Source organism: Musca domestica, unplaced genomic scaffold, assembly GCF_030504385.1.
Source record: "Musca domestica strain aabys unplaced genomic scaffold, Musca_domestica.polishedcontigs.V.1.1 21, whole genome shotgun sequence".
NCBI classification, from domain to species: Eukaryota; Metazoa; Arthropoda; class Insecta; order Diptera; family Muscidae; genus Musca; species Musca domestica.
In genome coordinates, this window is record NW_026712258.1 from 6919337 (window position 1) to 6940560 (window position 21224).

Genomic DNA, 21224 nt, shown 5'->3' on the forward strand with positions numbered 1-21224 from the left:
GCATGATTTAAAAAGTTTTTGGAAAACATCGTGGCGCTATTTTTTGCACCAACGTAGCCAGAAGTACAATTTCTTTACAAAAATGTTGATTAAAGTTAACGATTTGCTGCAGCTTCCAATTAAATATAATTTCTAATTTTAGTTTTAGCGGTTTCTGCTCCATTTACCTGCAGAATCATATAAATAAGAAACTATTTTCTCGATTTACATTCATTTGTCTTATTTAATTTTCAAATCGCCTCAAGTTGCCACCAGCTGGCCTGATAGGGTTACCCATGGTTTAATAAGAAATGTTCCTCAACTTCAAAGAAACTAGAAAATTGCAACTCTGTGTTGGAATCTTATAGTGTCAAATAGACTTTTATATATGCAACCGTTGGCTTTATTTTAAATTTTTTAAACAAAATTCTCATATTGGGAAAAACCCGCGGGGTTATTCCACAAGATTGAATCTAAAATAAAAGGACAATACCGTTTTATCACAAAATTTTGTTACCCATTTACGTCGAATATTTGCATTTATTTTGCAACAAAATTTGAAATAATTTCAACTTATTGTATTTTTCATTCAAAACAATACACACACATACACAAAATGTGTACATGTTTTGACAGAAAAATGGCATCAAAAGCAAAAAAATGTAATTAGGGGATAGCTTTGTTCTACCTTCTGTAATTATACCATCGGGTTACCTTGTAATTCCTCCATGATTGTACCATGAGAAAAAGTATAGAGAAAAATCATATTTTAAGTAAAACATAATGTTAGTCCGAACTTATATTAGGCAAGTTTTTTTTTCGCAGCAAATCTTTGTTTGTCGGAGAGACCCCTCTCTTTGAAATGGAAAAAATTATGGAGGTATATTAAGTTTGTCATTCCGTTTGTAACACCTCGAAATATACATTTTAGACCCCACAAAGTATATATATATTCTTGATCAGCATAAATTTTTATGTCGATTTATCAATGTCCGTCCGTCTGTGGAATTCACTCTAGCTTCCGAACGAAATGAAGTAGGTTGATAAAATTTTTCTCAAATGTGTAATATGTCTGGACTTTTGGTATTGAAAATGGGCCATGTAGGTCCACGTCTTCGTATAGCCCCCATATAACGGTACCTCCCGATATTAGGTATTTTGATGATTTTAGCGACATTATTTACCGGAATTGTTTCAAGACAGAAAATGAGCCATATAGGTCCACGTCTTCGTATAGCCCCCATATAACGGTACCTCCCGATATTCGGTATTTTGATGATTTTAGCGACATTATTTACCGGAATTGTTTCAATTTTTGTATTTGAAGTTCGTAATAGATACTACAGCATAAAACAGAAAATGGGCCATGTTGGTCCATATCTTCGTATAGCCCCCATATAACGGTATCCCCCGAAATTCGGTATTTTGATAATTTTAGCGACATTATTTACCGAAATTATTTCAAATTTTGTATTTGAAATTCGTAATGGATACTACAGCCTATGACAGAAAAACTTTTTTACTTGTTGTTTTTTTATTTCTATACAAAAATGTATTTAAAAATGACATAAAGTGATTAATGAAAAAAATTGCTGGAAATAATTGTCTTGTATAAATGTAATGGGCAAGATCAAAAGAGAAAGATAAAAAATTGCCGCCTGTAAACTCGTCTAGTATAATTCATGTCTTAAAGTCATATTACGTACATATTTTATGATTATATTATGTTTCAAATTTATTATTTATTTGTTTATTTTTTACCTACATCAATTACCTGTACATTTCACTTTCTAAGGGATAAAAATGCTGTGGTATCCAATTTTTGTATACTTGGTTTCTTATATTGATGATATTGACAGAAAATCAGTCGACTTCTTGAGAGATAGAACTCAAAAGCGGAAACTTAATGTTATCAATGATGAACTTGTTTGTGACACCGATAGCTTGTTTCATCAAACTTAGGCCAAACCCATTATAAACTATAAATATCAAATTTTTATTTATATTAATTAATTTTGTTGTTGCAAAATGGTCTGGCTTTATCCCTTTATTGTTGTTTTTATAAAAACAACGTTTGTTTATTAGTGGAGAACGATGGTAATGTTTACCAGGGGGTAAGGCAGGGAATACCTAGGTTTCGGAAAGAGCCACCAATCCTCATCAGTTCCCTTGTTTTTGTCTGGGATATTCTCCCCAGAAGTTATTTTAAAAATAACTTCTATGACAAAAAACATTTTTTTACCCAAGTGACGAGATCGTAAGCTCAATAGAAGAGGAACCAAAGAATTAAATAAAACTAAAATTCTCTTGGAAAGTCTTCTAAATCTTACAACCGCACTTATAAACATTTACATCTTTCTCCACTTGTTATGCTTTCGTTCAGCCTGAACGAAGTAGCATAACCATGTAAGTTGGTTTTGTCTGTTACAACAAAAACCCCTTCGTCGACCGTGCCTTGTCTATTAATAGAACAGTGTGGCTTGTTTGTTCGGGATACCGTAGTATGTTGTTGTTGCAAAATGGTCTGGCTTTATCCCTTTATTGTTGTTTTTATAAAAACAACGTTTGTTTATTAGTGGAGAACGATGGTAATGTTTACCAGGGGGTAAGGCAGGGAATACCTAGGCTTCGGAAAGAGCCACCAATCCTCATCAGTTCCCTTGTTTTTGTCTGGGATATTCTCCCCAGAAGTTATTTTAAAAATAACTTCTATGACAAAAAACATTTTTTTACCCAAGTAACGAGATCGTAAGCTCAACAACAATAAAGGGATAAAGCCAGACCATTTAGCAACAACAAAATACTACGGTATCCCGAACAAACAAGCCACACTGTTCTATTAATAGACAAGGCACGGTCGACGAAGGGGTTTTTGTTGTAACAGACAAAACCAACTTACATGGTTATGCTACTTCGTTCAGGCTGAACGAAAGCATAACAAGTGGAGAAAGATGTAAATGTTTATAAGTGCGGTTGTAAGATTTAGAAGACTTTCCAAGAGAATTTTAGTTTTATTTAATTCTTTGGTTCCTCTTCTATTGAGCTTACGATCTCGTCACTTGGGTAAAAAAATGTTTTTTGTCATAGAAGTTATTTTTAAAATAACTTCTGGGGAGAATATCCCAGACAAAAACATGGGAACTGATGAGGATTGGTGGCTCTTTCCGAAACCTAGGTATTCCCTGCCTTACCCCCTGGTAAACATTACCATCGTTCTCCACTAATAAACAAACGTTGTTTTTATAAAAACAACAATAAAGGGATAAAGCCAGACCATTTTGCAACAACAAAATACTACGGTATCCCGAACAAACAAGCCACACTGTTCTATTAATAGACAAGGCACGGTCGACGAAGGGGTTTTTGTTGTAACAGACAAAACCAACTTACATGGTTATGCTACTTCGTTCAGGCTGAACGAAAGCATAACAAGTGGAGAAAGATGTAAATGTTTATAAGTGCGGTTGTAAGATTTAGAAGACTTTCCAAGAGAATTTTAGTTTTATTTAATTCTTTGGTTCCTCTTCTATTGAGCTTACGATCTCGTCACTTGGGTAAAAAAATGTTTTTTGTCATAGAAGTTATTTTTAAAATAACTTCTGGGGAGAATATCCCAGACAAAAACAAGGGAACTGATGAGGATTGGTGGCTCTTTCCGAAACCTAGGTATCCCCTGCCTTACCCCCTGGTAAACATTACCACCGTTCTCCACTAATAAACAAACGTTGTTTTTATAAAAACAACAATAAAGGGATAAAGCCAGACCATTTTGCAACAACAAAATACTACGGTATCCCGAACAAACAAGCCACACTGTTCTATATTAATTAATATTAGAAAATATGGCTAAAATCGTTAAAATATGGAATATCAATAGATATATTTACATGGGCCCTATAAGAAAGAAGAAAACCAAATTTTAACTTCCTATCACATGCCGTTAGGACTTTCGCGTGATTACAACAGACAGGCATACGAACGGAAATGGCAAAATGAATTTTACATTGATACTTTGTTGGGTCCAAAATGATTATTTCTAAGAGTTACAAGTGGAATGATAACTAACTACTTGTAGAGGGGGTAAAAATAAATAATTATGTCACGAATAAACATGCCAATACTGTTCTATTAATAGACAAGGCACGTTCGATTAAGGGGTTTTTGTTGTAAGAGATAAAACCAACTTACATGATATTTCGTTCAGGTATACGAAACCACAACAAGTGGGGAGAGATGTAAATGTTTATAAATGCTGTAGAAGAAATGCAGATCTCGTCACTGGGGTAAAAAAAGTATTTGTAATATCGTCATTATAAAATAACTCCTGAGGAGAATATCCCTCAATATAAACAAAAGTTGTTTTTATAAAAACAACAATAATGGGATTAAGCCTAACTATTTTGCTACAACAAAATACTATGGTATACCGAACAAACAAGCCAACACTATTCCAATAAATAATTATGGTTTTACGAACATTTTTTCAGTTCTGGGGTTTTATATAATAGTGATAGGAACATCAAGAACAAAGAAGTATTTTTTTAATTAAAAAATACAATATTTGGAAAAAAAAACTTTTTTATTCAAAAAATACTTTTTTATTTAAAAAAATATATTTTTTATTTCATTTATATTGTAGTTAACATATTGGAGTTTGACTTCTTCTAATAAGTAGAAGAATATAAACACTCATTAAATGATGTAAAATATTAATACAAGTCAAATGTTGAATTTGACCTTGATTTTCTCGGCAAATGCTGAATCGAATCGATTGCGTTAACTGTCGAACAAAAATAATTATTATGAAAATGTCTGCATTCCTATAAAGTTATAGAATTTCGAGCAGGAAAAATCGAATCTGAGCCAGAATGCACTGTTGATAAAATCTCATCATAATTCACTCAGGAATACTTTAATATTATTACTGAAACTTCGACCCGTAAATTTAGATGCTCGATATTACTACTTTCAACAAAATCATTTGTGTCATACGCAACTCTATTCTTCTTTAATATACCATTAATGTGCTTGGGTGATGTGATACAGACTTTTATGAGCCAATCTCTAACATCATTTTTCGCATTATATACAAACTGCAGCATAGTAGAATAATACAGGTAATAGAAAGTGTTGTTGTAAAAAAACGTAACAACAACCACATGCATGTAGTGCCAGAGTTATATGTCCAAAAATGTAAACAAAACAATTGCTTTTCAACCAATTCTTTTAATTACAATAATGTACATTTTTTCCCTGAATGTTTAGCTGTTAGTTGTAGGTATAAACCTCTCCAAACTTCAAGCAACCGCTAGAAAATCGTGAAAAGCAACATTCCCTTCAAATTGAAAACAAATCGCATATATACACAAAGTAATCTACATTTGCCAATTTTAGGAAACATGAAATATACGACTATATTATATAACGTGGTGCCGCTGCTTCTTAACCGCGAAAACAGTTTCCACGCCATCGCCGTTGGCATCTTGTTAAATATAACGGTGATTTTTCTTTTTATTTTGCAAAAAAAATATTCACATTGCCCTGCAGTGAAATTTTATATCAAAGAAGTGTATATCTATTGTATATCATGAAATAGAATAAAACCAGAAAACGTCATATCGAATTTGTAGTATTACTACAGAGTCAAATCAGCTGGGGTTTGCTTCTACATGCAATAATTATACCATGAAACTGCAGTAATTTCTCCAGTTATCATCACACCTAATATGTAAATATGAATTGAAATTGAATTGTTTTCTCAATTGTTTCGAAGAACGAGGTGAACAATTTTCAAGTGATAGTTTCTCTCGATATTCGAAGACTGAAGTGATTTTGTTTGACATTCGAAGAACGAGTAATACTTTAAGTCTTCATAAAAAACAAGTATACCCATCATGGTCATTCGAGAATATTAGTTAAACTAATAGCTACGGAATTTAATCACCAATTTATATAAAATGTACACCAAATTATATAAAATGTATTATTAAATAATTATAATTATTTAAAATTCAATAAAATTGCTTCCGAAGTCGAGAAACGCGACCATACAAAACACACACCAGACCGCGAAAAAAGTGTTGTTGCGACTTCTGTTAGCAAAAGACGTTGAAAGCTTTCGTTATCTATATTTTCATTAATCTATGCTACATTTTTATTAGTCTTTGCTTCCAGTAAAGTGTTACAAATGTAAAAATTGGATTGCCAAAAATAACTCAATTTATGCAGAAATGTTTTGTTGTTAGATTTCCAAATTCTCTCAAGCTATCTAATGGCTCATTGGAAACCTTCAAAAGAAAAAAGTTACTAAAAAATAAACGGCATAAGTTGAGTTTAGGGGCTATGCTTGGATTGACCTGAAATTTTTACCGCAGGTAGGTATTTGTAACCTGATTACGGCAATATAATTTTTTTGTGGGGGAAATACCCGGTTACCCGGTTATTCGACCCAAAAGTTCGGATACAACATCCGGTTTATATCCGGTTCTACGTAACCGATATCAATAATATGGGTATCATTTGAAAGCTTATGAAATTTAGGAAAATATGCATTTTTGTATGAGTAATTTTTGAAAAACCCATAAAAACTCGAAAATGGACCCATTATAGGGTCTTAAAATCTATACACAATATTATAGCTAACACTATTGCCTTTCCAAAATGGTGTCATATGTGTTGATATCTTTTGTAGTTCCGAAGATATTGACTTTTAAAGTCGTTACTTATGAAAGCAGTTTGAGTGAACCCAAGTTTTGTGTCGGGTTTAACGTTCTTGTTAATCTGCTTTGTTTTTAATTTGGTGTTGTTAGAATATTATGGATCGCGTAGTCGGTGTTGGACATATCCCAGAGGAGAAAATCTTAAGCCCCGGCCGAAGGCCGGCTGCTTACAAAAATTACAATTTTTAGAAAAACTATGGATCGCGTAGCCGGTGTTGGACATACCCCAGAGGAGAAAATCTTAAGCCCCGGCCGAAGACCGGTTGCTTAAAAAAGCTATAAAGGTCAAAGTCAAATGCATCTAGACTGGAGAAAAATATAATTTAATGAATTCTATCTCTTATATCCACGGAACCACAAAAGATATCAACACATATGACACCATTTTGGAAAGGCAATAGTGTTAGCTATAATATAGTGTATAGATTTTAAGACCCTATAACGGGTCCATTTTCGAGTTTTTATAGGTTTTTCAAAAAGTACTCATACAAAAATGCAAATTTTCCTAAATTTCTCCGAAACCGGTTCCACTATCCACTTGTTGGATAGGTATTTTCATAAGCTTTCAAATGATACCCATTTTATTGGTATCGGTTACGTAGAACCGGATACAAACCGGATGTTGTATTCGAACTTTTGGGTCGAATAACCGGGTATTTCCCCCACAAAAAAATTACATTGCCGTAATCAGGTTACAAATACCTACCTGCGGTAAAAATTTCAAAATGATCCGAGCATAGCCCCTAAACTCAACTTGCTCCCATAAATATTTAAGGGGGACGTCAATACTACCCGAGATATATGGTTCCAAAGTTGCAAAGTATCCCTTTTTCTTAGCTATTTCGATACCTATAATCGAAAAAAAATGCAAACTGTCACGACAGGTAGATTTTTGTATCCTGATTACAATAACAAAACATCTTCGGGAGGTGGGTCCATACTTCCCTAGATAAGGTCCAGATTTTAAAAAGCACATTTCTAATATTTTTTGGTTATTTTAAAAATATTAAATCTAAGTAATCTTCAGTTCGCGAAGCCGGTGTTGGACATATCTCAGAGGAGAAAATTACAAGCCCCGACCGCAGACCTGCCAATGAAAATAAATTTGGGCTCGCGAATCCGGTGTTGTACATATCCCAGAGGAAAAAATCTCAAACCCCGGTCGAAGGTCGGCTACTTTAAAAACCATTGGTTCGCGAAGCCGGTGTTAGACATTCCTCAGAGGAGAAAATATCAAGCCGCGGCCGACTATCTAAGAAAAGATTAAATCTAAAAATAAGTTATGAGATATTTAAAAAAAGAGAGCTGTTACAAATTTTGTCACCTATATTTCGGGAAGTATAAGCCCACCTCCCGAAAATGTTTTAATGTTGTAATCAAAAAAAATGATACAAAAACCTACTTGTGACATTTTGAAGTTTTTATTTCGATCATCAGTTTAGAAATAACAAAGTAAAAATAGGTATTTTTGCAACTTTGGAATCGTATGTCTCGGGACCTATAAAACCAATTATCTGCCAGGGAATGCGGCGTCTTAATATTGGGAGGCATTGTTATATGGTGCCGAAAATATGGTCCATTACACGCGATTTTCTGTCATAGGAAACAAAACAATTCATGTTGAAAATGTGACAAAAAACGACCAAAACGTGCCCTATATAGCCCATATTTTTACTTTTATATTTCTAAACAGGTAAACAAAATGAAAACCACAGGAAGGGTTTCTTATCTTATCATTTAAGACCTAGATGTTCATGTTAACAAAATTTTTTGCCAATTGTGAAAATCTCAAATTATGTATTTTTGGGAGACATTCATATTATCTATTGCCTTTAAAAATTAACTCTAGTTAAAATAATATTGCAAGTATAGCGTCGAATTTTCCCGATCAAAGTAGTAATTTTTCTGAAAGAATTCCGATGACAAAAACAAAGTCAACTAAATAATTTAAAACTCACAACATATCTGTTTATAGAGACAAGGAAACGCTTGCAATATTTATTTTTTTTATCTAAAAACACAGTCACAATTTTTTTACATTTTGTGCCCAGCCTGAAACAAGTTTGCATACATGTTTACACTAAACTTGTAATGAATATGTGTCATTTAAAATGATTTTTGATTCACTTTTACTTAATTCATTTATTGCCAAAAAAATCAATAAGGTTTAACATGCTCTTGGGGCAATTTAGATATTGGCTAATTTATATCAGTTGCCAGATTATTGTAACACTTTAAGTTTTTCTTATGGGTTTCACTTCAGTTTAGAGAAGAGACTGTGAGCTACGCAGTGATCGAGTTCCTGTACGTAATCGAATAGTTCTTCCATACAGTTTTCAGTTGTTTTGGTCCTGCTATTTACACGATCATTACAAGCTTGATATTTATTGTAAAGGGCTTCTATATTTCCCTTGGTTTGACATTGTTCCTAAAAATAACACAGTTTCATAAAAGAATATTCAGAAATTCTATGTCCTCACCCTCAAAGTTGTCTGGGGATCAACCAAATCAGCTTCCTCCTCTTCTTCTGCCCTAACAGATGGCATTGAAATCAATGAATTCCAAAAGTTAGTGAATGCCATAGTTGCTAAAATAAATGCAAGGATTATCTGACAAGTGTACGTAAGTTTTTATTCAAATATGTAAATTCTTACCCAAAATCTGTGATGCAACCACCAATTTTTTTAGCAAATATGTTATGAAGTTGTGTGTAGTTAAACAACTGTCAGTACGACGACCCAAATTTAAAACGTGATGTTGAGCGTTACGTTAGCGTAAGACGCATAATAATTACAACATTGTTATGAGAAATTTATAAAGTATACACACAGTCCGGTACGATTTTTCGATTGGGTACACACCATGTAAAATCATTCAGGTAGGCGCATCGACAATGATGGTGGAATGCCACAAATACAGAAGGTAGAAAAAAGCTATCTCCCAAGCATATACATAGTTTGTATGTGTGCATGTGTTGTTTTGAATAAAAAAGAAAATAATTTGAAAATATTTCAAATTTAGAGACATGAGGAATGCCTATTTTGCACGACAACAAGCGACAAAATGTATAATTTTGGGATGAATCAATATTATCTTGGATTCAGTTTGGTGGTGAAACCCCATTATGCAAGCTACACACTATACAATTGGAGAGGTTGTATTTAATATTGTATTGTTTGTGGCCCGGTTGTACGAAGTTGTGTCTCGTTTGTATAAAAACCATTTTTTTTTATCTTATATATATATATATATATATATATATATATATATATATATATATATATATATATATTGCAACCAAACTTGAAATAATTTTAAATTTTTGTGTTTTTTATTCAAAACATTATGGCATGGGCCTAACAAGAAACCATATTAGAAGAATACAGGTAAATGCATCATCGCTTGGTGAGTATATTTTTCTTTTTTTTATTATACGAAGCCAATCGGAGGCTATTATGATGGTATAAAGATTATGTTCATGATACCATTGTATTTTGTTTTACCATTCTAGAAGTATAAAGGTCATCTTATCTCCGGACAGAACTCAACAATCTCGAAAGACTTTACTTTTGAACGTAGGTATGTTGCGCATTAACTGGAACAGACCATATCTGGGGAGGATATCCCAGACAAAAACAAGTAAAAAAACATTAGGTTCGGTCGAACTTAAGTTCCCCAAATCGTGGGAACGGAGCTACAACCCATTATGATCTACAAATACCAATTTTTAGACCAATTCGCGCAAATATATGGCAAAAATTATCAAAATACCGAATATCGGAGGTACCGTTATATGGGAACGATACCAAAACGTGGACCTATAATTACAATGACTCGCCACACGAACTGGGACCCATTATGATCTACAACTACCAATTTTCAGAGAAATTCGTGAAAAAAGTGTCAAAAATCATTAAAATACCGAATATTGGGAGGTAACGTTATATGGGGACTATACCAAAACGTAAACCTATGCATACAATGTTTCGCCACACGAACTGGGACCCATTACAACCCACAAATACCAATTTTTAGACAAATCAGTGCAAAAATGTGACAAAAACCATCAAAATACCGAATATCGGGAGGTACCGTTATATGGGGGCTATACCAAATCGTGGACCCATACATGCAATGTTTCGCTACCGGAGCTGCAACCCATTAGACAAATCCGTGAAAAAATGTGACAAAAATAATCAAAATGCCGAATATCGGGAGGTACCTTTATATGGGGGCTATACCAAAACGTGGATCTATACATGCAATTTTTTGTCACACGTACAGGGACCCGTTACAAGACAAATCCGCGAAAAAATGTGGCATATATCTCATTTTCAATACCAACCATCCTAGACACAATACAAATTGCTCTGCTAAATTTTGGCGCTCTACGTCAAATAATGTGGGCTGTATCGTGATTTCAACAGACAGACAGACAGACGGACATCGTTAAATCGACTTAGAATTTTATGCTGATTATATTATATATACAAAAGAAACAAATTGTAATCAGGGGGTAGCTTTGTTCTACCTTCTGTAATTATGGAATGGGCCTAACAAGAAAGCATATTAGAAGAATACAGGTAAATGCATCATCGCTTGGGAACATTGATATGGAATTTTTAAAAATGTTCTCAAAAATAAGTATATTTTTCTTTCTTTTATTATACGAAGCCAATCGGAGGCTATTATGATGGTATAAAGATTATGTCCATGATACCATTGTATTTTGTTTTACCATTCTAGAAGTATAAAGGTCATCTAATCTCCGGACAGAACTCAACAATCTCGAAAGACTTTACTTTTGAACGTATGTATGTTGCGCATTAACTGGAACAGACCATATCTGGGGAGGATATCCCAGACAAAAACAAGTAAAAAAACATTAGGTTCGGTCGAACTTAAGTTCCCCAAATCGTGGGAACGGAGCTACAACCCATTATGATCTACAAATACCAATTTTTAGACCAATTCGCGCAAATATATGGCAAAAATTATCAAAATACCGAATATCGGAGGTACCGTTATATGGGAACGATACCAAAACGTGGACCTATAATTACAATGACTCGCCACACGAACTGGGACCCATTATGATCTACAACTACCAATTTTCAGAGAAATTCGTGAAAAAAGTGTCAAAAATCATTAAAATACCGAATATTGGGAGGTAACGTTATATGGGGACTATACCAAAACGTAAACCTATGCATACAATGTTTCGCCACACGAACTGGGACCCATTACAACCCACAAATACCAATTTTTAGACAAATCAGTGCAAAAATGTGACAAAAACCATCAAAATACCGAATATCGGGAGGTACCGTTATATGGGGGCTATACCAAATCGTGGACCCATACATGCAATGTTTCGCTACCGGAGCTGCAACCCATTAGACAAATCCGTGAAAAAAAAGTGACAAAAATAATCAAAATGCCGAATATCGGGAGGTACCTTTATATGGGGGCTATACCAAAACGTGGATCTATACATGCAATTTTTTGTCACACGTACAGGGACCCGTTACAAGACAAATCCGCGAAAAAATGTGGCATATATCTCATTTTCAATACCAACCATCCTAGACACAATACAAATTGCTCTGCTAAATTTTGGCGCTCTACGTCAAATAATGTGGGCTGTATCGTGATTTCAACAGACAGACAGACAGACGGACATCGTTAAATCGACTTAGAATTTTATGCTGATTATATATTTTATGCTGACAAATATATATATATATATATATATATATATATATATATATATATATATATATATATATATATATATATACAAAAGAAACAAATTGTAATCAGGGGGTAGCTTTGTTCTACCTTCTGCAATTATGGCATGGGCCTAACAAGAAAGCATATTAGAAGAATACAGGTAAATGCATCATCGCTTGGGAACATTGATATGGAATTTTTAAAAATGTTCTCAAAAATAAGTATATTTTTCTTTCTTTTATTATACGAAGCCAATCGGAGGCTATTATGATGGTATAAAGATTATGTCCATGATACCATTGTATTTTGTTTTACCATTCTAGAAGTATAAAGGTCATCTAATCTCCGGACAGAACTCAACAATCTCGAAAGACTTTACTTTTGAACGTATGTATGTTGCGCATTAACTGGAACAGACCATATCTGGGGAGGATATCCCAGACAAAAACAAGTAAAAAAACATTAAGTTCGGTCGGGCCAAACTTTTAATACCCTCCACCTTAGGATAAAGGAAACATTAGAAGAAATATGACAAAAACCTTAAAATGTCGAATATTGGGAGGTATCTTTGTATGGGGGCTATACCAAATCGTGGACCTACACATGCAATGTTTCGCCAACGGAGCTACAACCCATTATGATCTACAAATACCAATTTTTAGACCAATTCGCGGAAATATATGGCAAAAATTATCAAAATACCGAATATCGGAGGTACCGTTATATGGGAACGATACCAAAACGTGGACCTATAATTACAATGACTCGCCACACGAACTGGGACTCATTATAATCTACAACTACCAATTTTCAGAGAAATTCGTGAAAAAAGTGTCAAAAATCATTAAAATACCGAACATTGGGAGGTACCGTTATATGGGGGCTATACCAAAACGTAAACCTATGCATACAATGTTTCGCCACACGAACTAGGACCCATTACGACCCACAAATACCAATTTTTAGACAAATCAGTGCAAAAATGTGGCAAAAACCATCAAAATACCGAATATCGGGAGGTACCGTATGGGGGCTATACCAAATCGTGGACCCATACATGCAATGTTTCGCTATCGGAGCTGCAACCCATTAGAAAAATCCGTGAAAAAAAATGTAACAAAAATAATCAAAATGCCGAATATCGGGAGGTACCTTTATATGGGGGCTATAACAAAACGTAGACCTATATATGCAATGTTTTGTCATACGTACAGGGACCCGTTTTGACCTACAAATACCAATTTTCAGACAAATCCGCGAAAAAATGTGGCATAAATAATCAACATACCGAATATCGGGAGGTACCGTTGTATGGGGACTATACCAGAACGTGGACCGATATATCTCATTTTCAATACCATCCTAGACACAATACAAATTGCTCTGCTAAATTTTGGCGCTCTACGTCAAATAATGTGGGCTGTATCGTGATTTCAACAGACAGAGAGACAGACAGACGGACATCGTTAAATCGGCTTAGAATTTTATGCTGATTATGAATATATATATATACTTTATGGGGTCTACGACGAATATTTAAGGATATTACAAACAGAATGACAAAGTTAATATACCCATGGTACAATGAAGAGAAGGTAGGTCAACTTTGAAAAAATTGCAAGTATAGAGGTCTACCTGTTTGGCTTGTAATGTCAGAAATAGTATCAAAACAATAACAAAATCAAACAACTTGTTGCATTTATTTTGAATAAATAATAGAAAACCGCGAAAACTGAATGAAAGATCAACACTTCTTTTCAAAAACAGGTTCTATATATCTCTAAAGGATTATTTCGCTATAAAAACTCTAGATTTTGTCGATGCATACGATGAAATAAAAATTTTGAAAACATCCGAATTTGAATATTTTCTGGACAATTTTTTTGTTATTGAAAGGAAAACACATACATAAACAAATAAAGATGACATATTAAACCAAGAAAATAAAAAAATTGAAATCATATGGTATCATAGCCCTACCTTGATACCATTCTACCATGAATATACCATCCTTTCCAAGGTGGAGGGTATAAAAAAGGGAACTGATGAAGATGGGTGGCTCTTTCCGAAACATGGTATCCCTGACTTACACCCTGGTAAACATTGCCATCGTTCACCACTTATAAATAAATGTTGTTTTTATAAAAACAATAATGTGATTATGCCTGACCATTTTGCAATAACAAAATATTATGGTATCAAGAACAAACAAGCCAACACTGTTCAATTTGTAAAATCTTTTAAATCATAATAGCCTCCGATTTGCTTCGTATAATAAAACAAAGAAAAATATACTTATTTTTAAGAACATTTTTAAAAATTTCATATCAATGTTCCCAAGCGATGATGCATTTACCTGTATTCTTCTACTATTGAGCAACTTGAGGCGATTTGAAAATTAAATAAGGCAAATGAATGTAAATCGAGAAAATTGTTTCTTATTTATATGATTCTGTAGGTAAATGGAGCAGAAACCGCTAAAACTAAAATTACAAATTATCTTTATTTGGAAGCTGCAGCAAATCGTTAACTTTAATCAACATTTTTCTAAAGAAAATATACTTCTGGCTACGTTGGTGCAAATAAATAGCGCCACGATGTTCTCCAAAAACTTTTTAAATCACACGATTTGAATTTTCGAAATTATAAACAATATTGGCAAACAAAGCGTTTTTTTATTTGATGAACATTGGACGTACGAAATACTTAATATAATCGATACAATGCTTTATTTAGGATTTCTGTTTTCTGTAAAAACCTGTGTTTCAACATGAGCTATGCTTAATTCATTTGCTGTAAACTAATTAATAATTCGTTTCAATCTTTGGTAATTCCCATGGTAGAACTAAAAAGGTAAAGTCATGTAATGTTTAAAATTTTTTCAAATTTATAAATTTGACAACATTTCATTGTCAAAATCTATATACATAAATCCATTGTATATACACAAAATCAGAGATGGAAACTGTTTTTTATGCATTGAAATTTGACAAGTTAAGTTTACAGAAAATGCAGAGCTGGGAATGCTAATTTGAAATGAGGTTACCTTTATTTCATTGTACCATGGTAATTCTGAAGCACATATATACAATTTCTTGTTTGCACCACATTTTACTATCATTACTATTCTAGAAGTATAAAGGTCATCTAATTTCAACAATTGTGATTGCACCAAGTATTTCTAATTCAAAGAGTAAGTATGACCTCAAATTGATATTTAACTTATCCAGGATACCTGAATTTGTGGCATAGAGTGGTGTATAATAAATTTGCAATGATCTCAAGATGTTCATAATCGTGTAAATACATGGCAAATCATCACAAAAATTATATAAAAAATATAAAAATTATTGCAATTTTAATTATAAAACAATTTAAAAATCAGTGATTTCGGGCGGGCCGAACTTTGTATACCCTCCACCATTTAGAACGAATTGGGAAATTTTCAAGAAATAAAATCCGTTTAAAGTTCTGTTAAAATTTTAAAAATACCGAATATAGCCGTTATTTTTGGGTCTATACGGACCTACATAAGCATTGTTTGTCATAAGCCATTATTATATTCAAATTCGAAACGTGAAATAAACGGTGAATAATGACGCTAAAATCATCAAAAAATAGGGAGGTATATAGGGAGGTACCGTTATATCGGAGCTATACGAAGACCTGGGCCTGCATAGACAACTCTCCGTCACAGGCTGTGGCATCCATTACGAACTTCAAATACGACATCTCAAACCATTTCGGTAAGTATTGTACCTAAAATCGTCAAAATACCGATTATAGGGAGGTACTGATATATGGGGCCTATACGAAGACCTGCACCTGCATAGACAATTTTCTGTCACAGACTATAATTCGAACTATAAATACGTACTTTGAAACTACTTCGGCGAATAATGACGCTAAAATCATTAAAATACCGAATATTGGGAGGTACCGTTATATGGGGGCTATACGAAAACGTGGACTTGCACATACAACTTTCTGTCATAGACTGCAGCATCCATTACGAACTTCAAATACCAAATTTGAAACAAGTCCTGTGAGGAATGTCGTTAAAATCATCAAAATACCGAATATAGGGAGGTACCGTTATATGGGGGCTATACGAAAACATACAACTCTTTTCATAGACTGTAGGATCCATTTGGAATTTTAAATACCAAATTTGAAACAATTTCGTTGAAAAAATTTCGCTAAAATCATCAAAATACCGAATATCGGGGGGTGCCGTTATAAGGGGGCTATATGAAAACGTGGACCTACATGGTCCATTTACGAACCTTAACCTGCCTAATGGCAAAATAAACATGTGTGCAAAATTTTAGCCTTCTATCTCAATTCGTTCGAACTATTGCGTAATTAAAACAGACAGACGGACATCGCTAAATCGACTTAGAATTTTACGCTGATCAAGAATATATATACTTTGTTGGGTCTGACATGATTATTTCGAGGAGTTACAAACGGAATAACAAACTTAATATACCCTCCATAGTATGGTGGAGGGTATAAAAAAATCAGACTTGTTTATGTTTCAAAATTCTGATTGGTGCAGAACACTTGGAAAAAAATAAATTCGTCTTTTAAAATAAATATTTTTATCTATATATATATAAAAGAAAGTTGTGTTAGTTACTACGCTTAAAATGAAATAAGTGCGAAATAGGATGTTAACTGACATCTACCTTTCAACTCCAGGGCCTACATCGTGGTTCAGCTGGAAGATGCGAACACATTTAAACAAACAAAAATGACCGAAAAAGCCTAATGGGGCTCATTTCAAAGCGCGAACCTACTTCTTTCATGTGACAACAATCCGTTCAATGAGAGCTTAAAATGCTAAATTCTTTTGGAAGTACAATCAGTAAAATACCAAATATAAAGGGTGCAAAATAGTAGAGCAAATGGGACTTTTAGTAAGAAAAGGATTTCTATCCTTCTAGAAAAATTCCCAAACATTCAAGATACCTTAAATCGCTTTGGCAGGTCATGCTATCGATCATAACTCACGGATAAGGGTACAACCCGATTTCATATTTATATAACCATCGTATGATTTAAGCTATTTTTGTGGTCTTGGCCACTTTTTTCCTTTTTTGGCCTTTATTTGGCATCTTTGTTTCTAAGGGGGTAGATAACCTCTTTGCATAAAATTTGAAATCTTCAGAGTTGGGCCCATATTGGTCTTGACCACATTCATCAATTGATTTGGCTAAAAAATTGTATATATGCTCCCTTGGGGTAGGGAACCATCATACAGATAATTGCCACATAGGAATTTATTTAAGTAAAGTCCCCACATTGGAGTATCCCCAAGTCCACTTTCACATCTAATTTGTGGCCAGAAAAGAAAATTTTGTATTCTATTGAATTTGTAACCACCAAGTGAATATTGGTTGGGAACGTAGATTTGGGATATACTCTATATGAAATAAATTGTGGAAACATGAACAAATTACAAATATATGAAAGTAGTACGGTACCGAATATTTGTTGAATCATTTCATTGAATTATACTATGATGAAAAATATGTACTTTATGGGGTCTCCAACTTACAATTTAAATGGCAAATAAAATGAATTCCCATATTACGGTAATGGCTGTAAAATAGTAATTATATTTGACTATTCTGAAATCATTCTGCCCTCAATTATGAGGTGGATAAAACTATTTTTACTTATTTAAATCACGCGATTTTTTTCAGTTTGACATGCTATGTTGTTCTGCTATATTTATACCCTACACCACATAGTGGTAAGGGTATTATGTCTTTGTGCATTTGTTTGTAACATGGAGAAGGAAACGAGATAGACCCATAGTTACTTTTGAGAACCTTCATAGAATCACTTTCTGAGTCGATTTATGCATGTCAGTCCGTCTGTCCGTCCGTCCGTCTGTCCATGTATTCTTGTGAACAAAATGCAGGTCGCATTTATTATCCGATTGAGATGAAATTTTCCAAACAATATTCTTTTGGCCCAAGGACGAACCCTATTGAAATTGGTGAGAATCGGATCAAATTTAGATATAGCTCCCATATATATCTTCATCCGATTTCGGGTTAAATGTGCACCAAATATCCACTATCAGTCCAAATTACCTGAATTTTGGCACACCCAACCGAGTTCGGCCTAGAAGCAAGTATATCAAATTTGGAGAAAATCGGTTCAGATATAGCTATAGCTCCCATATATATCTTTCATCCGATTTGATCTTTAAGTCCCTCACATTCCTACTATGCACTCCACAACCGTGATATTTGGTACCAGGTATTAGATGGAGCACAGAAATAGCTGTTTTAAATTTTATCGAAATCGGTTCAGATTTGGATATAGCTCCCGTATATATCTTCATCCGATTTCGGGTTAATTGACCACCAAATGGCCAATATCAGCCCAAATGGCCCGAATTTTGGCACATGTGACCGAGATTAGCCTTAAAGCAAATACAACAAATTTGGAGAAAATCGAAAGATACAGCCCAGAAATAGCAGCTTGTAATTTTATCGAAATCGGTTCAGATTTGGATATAGCTCCCATATATATCTTCATCCGATTTCGCGTTAATTGTGCACCAAATGGCCGATATAAGTCCAAATGGACTGAATTTTAGTTCATCGGACCAAATTAAGCCTAGAAGCAAGTATATCAAATTTAGTGAAAATCGGTTCAGATATAGATACAGCAACCATATATATGTTTCATCCGATTTAGAGTTTTAGTCCCATACATTCGTAATATTCACTCCACAACCGTGATATTTGGTACCAGGTATTAGATGGAGCACAGGAATAGCTGTTTTAAATTTTATCGAAATCGGTTCAGATTTGGATATAGCTCTCATATATATCTTCATCCGATTTCGGGTTAAATGTGCACTAAATGGTCAATATCAGCCCAAATCACCAGTCTAGAAGCTAGAACGTAAAATTTGGAGAAACCCGGTTCAGAGATAGCTATAGTTCGTAAAATGCACGATAGAATTAGATAGATTTTGATTTTGTACCAAATATCTCATAGAGCTCTGAAATACCATGTATAAACCTTTTTACGAGAGCTCTACTAAATATGCATAGTGGTGTAGGGTATCATATAGTCGGCCCCGCCCGACTTTTGAGCTTTCCTTACTGGTTTTGATTTGGCCTCTATTTGTCATCTTGGATTAGGATTAGAAGAAAGTATTCAATGTAGGTCGATGTTTCGGAGTAGTGCCCATAAAATGGTACCTCCTGATTTTACCATATTTCAAAGGATTTGGGGGTGAAAATCTTACACAAAAATTTCAAAATATCTACAAATTTTAGAATTTTCTCCATGTAACAGACCGACATGGTTAGGGGGTCTTATGAGGATTCTAATGCACAATGGTGTTAATGGGTTTAAAGACTAAATTAACTTTGGCTATTCTTAAATCATTTAGCCCTCAATTATGAGGTGTACAAAATACAGTAAATTCCAAATTACTGCTCATTTGACTGGAAAATTATGCTACGATTTTTACCATACTAAAAATTAATTTGATCCCTTACATGGGGATAAGATTGATATATACATTTTAATAGATTTGTATAGCACATCCACACATTTGAAGCCCACCGTTTAAATATTGAAGCCCACGGCCTTAATATGGGTACAAGTATTTTAAAACACTTTTAATCGACCAGTACGTGAACTCTTATATCAGTCATATCTGTGAATTATTATGCTTTGACAAATATGCACAATAGACAAAAACTACGGGCCGGCAACGCGGACCCGGCCAGCTAGTAAAATTATAAAACACAAAATTCTACTTTAGTACCGAAAATGTTAAATCAAAACGTTGCTTAGTTTTCTAATTACACTGTGCTAAATTTGCGAAATGTTTCACTTTTTTCCAAGAAGATAAAATGTTTTTGTTTTTCTGAAGTGTAATAATTTAGTCTTCTACCTCATCAAAAGAGATAATTTTAAAATTGAAACATCAGGGTTTTAGAATAAAAATTTTTTAAAAACAGTGATGTAAAATTATTTTAAAAATTAATTCAAAATATGACCATATTTTTGCCGAATAGTATATGGAGTTTAAAAAAATAATATCGAGAAGGTCTTAAAATTTTAATTTTGTATTTTAATTTTCAAAAAATAAAATCCGTTAAAATTCTGTTAAAATCTTAAAAATATCGAATATAGCCGTTATATTCGTTCTATACGAAGTGGACCTACATAGTCTTTGTTTGTCATAAGCCATTGCCATATTCAAATTCGAAACTTAAAATAAACGGTGAATACTGTTGCTAAAATCATCAAAATACCGTATATAGAGTATATAGAGATCTGGATCTGCATAGAAAATTTTCTGCACAGGCTGTAGCATCCACTACGAACTTCAAATGTTGAGTATTGTACCTAAAATCGTCAAAATACCAAATATAGGGAGGTACTGATATATGGGGCCTATATGAAGACCTGGACCTGTACAGACAATTTTCTGTCTTAGGCTGTAGTACCTATTTTGAACTTCAAATACCAAATTTGAAACAATTCCGGTGAATAAGGTCGCTAAAATTATCAAAATACCGCATATCGGGAGATACCGTTATATGAGGTCTATATGAAAACGTGGACCTACATGGCCCATTTACGAACTTATATCTCAATTAGTTCGAAAGATAGCGTGATTACAATAGACAGACGGGCATCTTTAAATCGACTTAGCCAAATAATAAGTTTGTAAAAAACTCTGTCTGAAACCCTCAACATTTTGTAGAGAGATATTCTTAAATTACGTAAAATTTGGAAGTGCCA

General features: G+C 33.7%; 1 protein-coding gene across 1 annotated transcript; it reads right to left on the reverse strand.

The window, feature by feature from the left end:
- Positions 1-8662: 8662 nt before the first annotated feature.
- LOC101887704 (cytochrome b-c1 complex subunit 6, mitochondrial) lies at positions 8663-9504 on the reverse strand. The gene is made up of 3 exons (XM_005190614.4): positions 9353-9504; positions 9179-9285; positions 8663-9126 (listed from the first exon to the last, which is right to left on the reverse strand). Exons 2-3 carry the CDS (start codon positions 9278-9280, stop codon positions 8953-8955), a joined length of 276 nt encoding a protein of 91 aa, XP_005190671.1. The 5' UTR covers positions 9281-9285; positions 9353-9504; the 3' UTR covers positions 8663-8952.
- Positions 9505-21224: the final 11720 nt, after the last annotated feature.

Coding starts and splice junctions, on each gene's coding strand:
- LOC101887704 (XM_005190614.4), bottom strand. CDS start 9,280: ATGGCATTCACTAACTTTTGGAATTCATTGATTTCAATGCCATCTGTT. Junction 9,127..9,178: donor ATCCCCAGACAACTTTGAGG/GTGAGGACATAG, acceptor TGTTATTTTTAG/GAACAATGTCAAACCAAGGG.